This window comes from Nicotiana attenuata, unplaced genomic scaffold (genome assembly GCF_001879085.1).
Source record: "Nicotiana attenuata strain UT unplaced genomic scaffold, NIATTr2, whole genome shotgun sequence".
NCBI classification, from domain to species: domain Eukaryota; kingdom Viridiplantae; phylum Streptophyta; class Magnoliopsida; order Solanales; family Solanaceae; genus Nicotiana; species Nicotiana attenuata.
The window spans coordinates 144080-149051 of record NW_017671835.1 but is presented as its reverse complement, the minus strand read 5'-3'; the positions used below and the strand labels follow the sequence as shown (position 1 = coordinate 149051).

General features: G+C 36.1%; 1 protein-coding gene across 1 annotated transcript; it reads left to right on the top strand.

Moving 5' to 3' along the window:
• The first annotated feature begins 339 nt into the window (after nt 1-339).
• LOC109210476 lies at nt 340-1941 on the top strand. Its single transcript, XM_019373899.1, has 2 exons — nt 340-828; nt 1477-1941. The coding sequence occupies exons 1-2, from the start codon at nt 438-440 to the stop codon at nt 1557-1559; spliced, it is 474 nt and encodes a 157-aa protein (XP_019229444.1). The 5' UTR covers nt 340-437; the 3' UTR covers nt 1560-1941.
• Nucleotides 1942-4972: the final 3031 nt, after the last annotated feature.

Sequence of the window (4972 nt, the reverse complement as noted above, 5' to 3'; positions counted from 1 at the left end):
TCTAAAATATGGGTCAAATTGAACGGGTTGGGCTATGATCCATTATTTAGCCCATCTTGACCCACCCATCTTAGCCCAAGTACATAGTGCAATTGTTCTTTTTTTGTTTCTTTTTTATCATTGTTACTTTCTGACATTATTTTTCTACGTAATTTTGTTCGGCTTGCCAAGTTTACAAGAAATTAGTGGGCAACTTTGACAAAAGAAAGGGACTTAAAGGGCAGATCATCATGAGCCGGACCAACCAATACCTAGCGTGTAAGGCCCACAAAGCCCCGCCACGTCATGTGGGGCCCATTTCCCTCCCCCTCTCTCTCCCCTAATAATAACATGTTTTTCCAGGCCAATGGAATCACAATAACCTTGCACGCCCGAGCCGTCGGAGCTCCCCCACCACCCTCTCATAGGGGTTGGGTTGGCTGGGTCTTTCTTTCTCCATGTCACACCTCACCGCAGCTCCGCCATCAGAGCCACCGTCGGCGGCGGTGAATTCATTGTACAAACAGAAATCGTGGTCGCCGGACACGTTTCGCGATGAGGCGTGGCAGCGGCGGAAGGGTACCCAAGGTAGCCGCTTAAAACAGCGGAGCAAGAGCGTTACCGATGAAGACCTCGATGAGCTCAAGGCTTGTATTGAGTTAGGGTTTGGATTTGACTCGCCTGAAATGGATCAACGATTGTCTGATACTTTCCCGGCTTATGGCCTTTTTTACGCTGTTAATAAACAATATGCCGACACCCTTTCGAAGACTTCTTCTTTATCGTCGGTCGTCTCCGATTGCGAGTCACCCGCTCCTCCCGGTATTCCCCACACCATTGTCGATCAAGGTAATTCGATAAAAAGCCTCTCCTTTACAATTTTCATTGGTACTCTTTTATTTTAAAATGTTCTGAAATGCTTAACACAGATTCTATTTCTTTTGAACTATCCTTCATTGAGAAAATCCAAATTCATTCATCTAATCAAAATGAAAATTTGATTTTAAATTCTGATATGAAGTCCTCTATGTGAAATTAGCTTTCAATTATAATGTCTTTTACATTCAGTAAATACTACTCCTATATAAGTTAAGTTCAATATATTTAACTTATTGGCATGTCATAAAAAAATGGGATTACCAGATAATTTCAATAACAGAAACCTTATAAGTTTGTTAATGTAAAGAACATTTGAATGCCTAGGCTTATGGGAACTCTCCGCCCTTAACAAAAGGTCTTGAGTTTAAGCCCTACGAAAGAAGAAACTCTTGATAGAGAATGCTTCCCTCTTAGTGGTTCTGCGGGTGACTAATCTAGATTAGTTGGACAATGAATTTGGAATACCGGATGAATAGATGAAAAAAGAAAAAAAAGAATGCTTATGTTTTATCTTCTGTTCAATGCACAATTTAGTTTTGCCTACACCCTGACAAGATTCATGAAAAGAACAATAGTGTTTAACGTATGGTTGCTAATATTTGGAAAAAATGAATGTAGGAGATAATCCTCAGACAATGAAGACAAGGTTGCGGCAGTGGGCACAAGTGGTCGCTTGTGCAGTGCGTCAATCTTCACATTAATGGATGCTGGATGTTGTATGCTAGATATCTGTTGAAGATGATGATTGTAATTACTGTACCTGCAATACGTTTTGGGGCATTGAAGCAAGAAGGAACAGAAGCTAAAAAGTCAATAGTTAATTTTAAAAAGTAACCCAGCGATGAACCAACTTGTTCAATCTTAGAGCTAATTGTCTGTTGATATGATTTTCATTAATATAATTGTGCTGCAACCACAAATGTAACAAACTCTTGTTGATTAATTGCTAGTAGTCATGTTTGTTGATATTTGCATCATTGTAAAATCTTCCAGCAAGTGGGAAATGACTTGTGTTTCTTTGGAGTATTGACTTTTTCCTTTTGGAATGTTTCGTTACATACTGTTAAGAAGTTTTTTTGGCTTTCTTTGTCTTTTTAACTAGATTTCAGTTTCATGTCTTCTGCAATAAAAAGGTCAAACAGTTGTGTTCTTTAGCTGATTTCTTAAGTCCTTTTTCTGTGTTACTTTCAGCTTTATGTTATAAAGCAACTAATTGAAGTTAAAGGTAGTATATTGTTGCAAAGGGTTCTCTTTCCTCTTTGCTTGATGCTTACAAGTTCCTAATCTCAACTTTGATAGTATTCCTTAAAGCTCTCTGTACTATTCAAATATCACTTCCGCGTTTCTCATGATAAGCAAAGTGCTTAATTGCTTTAGTTCATTATGATTGGTTTTGAATTAAAATTTGAGGGAATTATTGTTACTTTATTGCTACTTACAGTCAACTCAAGCAAGTTCAAGCGCATTCTTCCGATGTCATGCTTGTGAATGGTCATCGTTTTGTGCTGCATTTGTGTTTTGTTTATGTAGGAAAGCTTAAAACATCAAAACTGTTGGTTACAATGCTGATCGATAAAAATTCCAAAAGAAGAGAAAAAAAGAGTTTAATTGTGGGTGCTCACTCAATATTTATGTACATATTTTTATAATTGCCTATGTAAATGGTCAAAGATTAAGCACCCACAAATGTTAATGTGGATCCGCCACTGGTTACAGTTAGCGATGAATGAGAGAATACGACCCATAGGATACACGTATTATCTCAACTAGGAGATTGCAGAGAATTCTGGCTACCCTTGGATTATGGTACTTAGGATGTAAAGGAGAGAATTGTGTGTAATATTGCCTTTCCTCTCCCTTTTCCAGTTGTATAATGGTTGATTGTATATCGTTAAATCTTTGAACACGTAATTAACAGCTCGAATGCGTCAGTATTTAGGCTCTACTAGCATGAATTATAATACCCCGTAAGCTACAAAAATCAGCTTATTTTGAGAAGTGCTTTTCTCAAAAGTACTTTTGGTGAGAAGCAGTTTGTGTTTGGCTAATTAGTTTGAAAAACACTTCTTAGCAACAATTAGTGTTTGACCAAGCTTTAAAAAACTGCTTCTAAGTGTATTTTTCTCAAAAGTGCTTCTCAAAAAAGTGCTTTTGGAGAGAAGCTACTTTTTTCTGCTTCTCCAAAAATGCTTCTGCTTCTCCTCAAAAGCACTTCTTTTCCTTCCAAAAGCTTGGCCAAACACCTCAATTTTTTGGCCAAAAAGAAGCTTGGCCTAACCGGCTATAGAGTCTGATAGTGCTCCACAAGAATGTGAATGAACTGGACTTGAAAGATAAACAAGTGCACGGTGCTTTTGTTATCTTCTTCCTCTCCCTCTTCCAATGAAAGGAATGCAGAGGTGTCATTATTTCATGTACTCGACTTTCAAAATGCTTGATTCCTTTAAAGAAGCACGGCGTATAACAATATATACTCCCTGAAAAAGGAATACAGATGACGGACCAAACCTTAGTTACGAAAAAAAAGCAGCTTTTATACGGCTGTTGTTTCAGTCTCACTACATTTATAATTTGTACATATTGAACTATTGATAGATAGCGAAGGTGACACCAAACAACCAGGGCAGATTCAGCTGTGAGTTCAATTGAACCCATAACTTTTATCCTAGACCTATATTTTCAGTATAAAATTTATTAAAATTGCAGAAAATTTGAGCTATTAACCCATAAATCAAATAAGGTATAGATTAGTGGTCGAAATCAGAATCTTGAACCCATAGAATTAAAATTCTGGATTGGTCACCGCAAACAACTTCATTTTGAAAATATATATATCTGACACAAGAATCTCGAATCCAAATAGAGTATCTATTCAGTTAGTCAACACCTTTTAGGGATGGTAATTAACAACCAGTAGACCAGCCCGAATAACAACGAATCTATTGGTTGGTGTTGAATAAGAGGAAAAATCCAAATGGTCCCTTAAGAACATGGGTATATTTGACTGCTGATATATTTCCCTTTTTCTTTTCAGCTAAACAAAAAAGAGAAAGAAAGAAAGACTCTAGGTAAGCATTTTCTACTCCTGCTAGCAGTCCATTACTTGTCAAAAGGTCGTGGCAATATTCAATAGTACTTCCAAATATAACTCTACTCGTATTATAATATACATTGGGATAACATTCAATATTCTCTATTTTGATGTCAGCACACTATTTATTGTAGGATTAGGAAGGGAGAAGGAGAAGAATACACAGCAGTACTTCCTATGAATTATTTTGACTTGTTCTACATCTAAAAGCTATCAAATATGTGACGTCGCCCTATACAGTGTAAGAAAATATGGATATCTATGGAACTTGACAATATTCAGCTGGAAAATATGCCTCTTAACAGGGCAATAAATCAAAGAATTATCACCTAATTGTCATGGTTGTCTTCTTTAATCGCCACCAAATATGTGGTCACACATTTAATATTAATGCGAAATGGACAAATAGAATTTTTTTTGTATAACCTCCTGCACCCTGAAAGCAACAAGTTATTAGAGTTTTTGCTTAAAGGTATAGAATGCCTCGATTCGGATGCTGTGGTTTAAAAAAAAATAACTTACTCATTATCAAGAGATGAGTATTCTTAGACAACAAGTATCAGGGCGGAGGGAGTGTTTGACCAAAAAGTGTTGAGCCTTTTAGTTAAACCAATTAATGATAAAATAGAGGGTAAATCATAGCCAAACATAATTAACTTTAGATCTAAGCATATTGGATCAAATGAGGCCGAGTTTATATAACACTTCTCAGAATGATTAAAAGACATCAAACGTAAATGATAAGCTTACATCTTTGATATATTATTCCGTATTCGTAAGAGCAAAGAAGATAAGGAAGGAATCTCATTGATAACTATGAGATCTAGCTTTATTGATTCAACAATATGGCGATTACAAAGGTTTGTAACCCAAAATCTAGACTTCTGGCTTTGTTAGTCAGAGTTCTCCTCCAAGTCTTCCGTTCTTTTTTCTCTTCTCAGACCCCCCTTTTTTTCTGCTTATATATATATATATATATATATATATATATATATATATATATATATATATATATATATAAAA

Coding starts and splice junctions, on each gene's coding strand:
- LOC109210476 (XM_019373899.1), top strand. CDS start 438: ATGTCACACCTCACCGCAGCTCCGCCATCAGAGCCACCGTCGGCGGCG. Junction 829..1,476: donor CCACACCATTGTCGATCAAG/GTAATTCGATAA, acceptor AAATGAATGTAG/GAGATAATCCTCAGACAATG.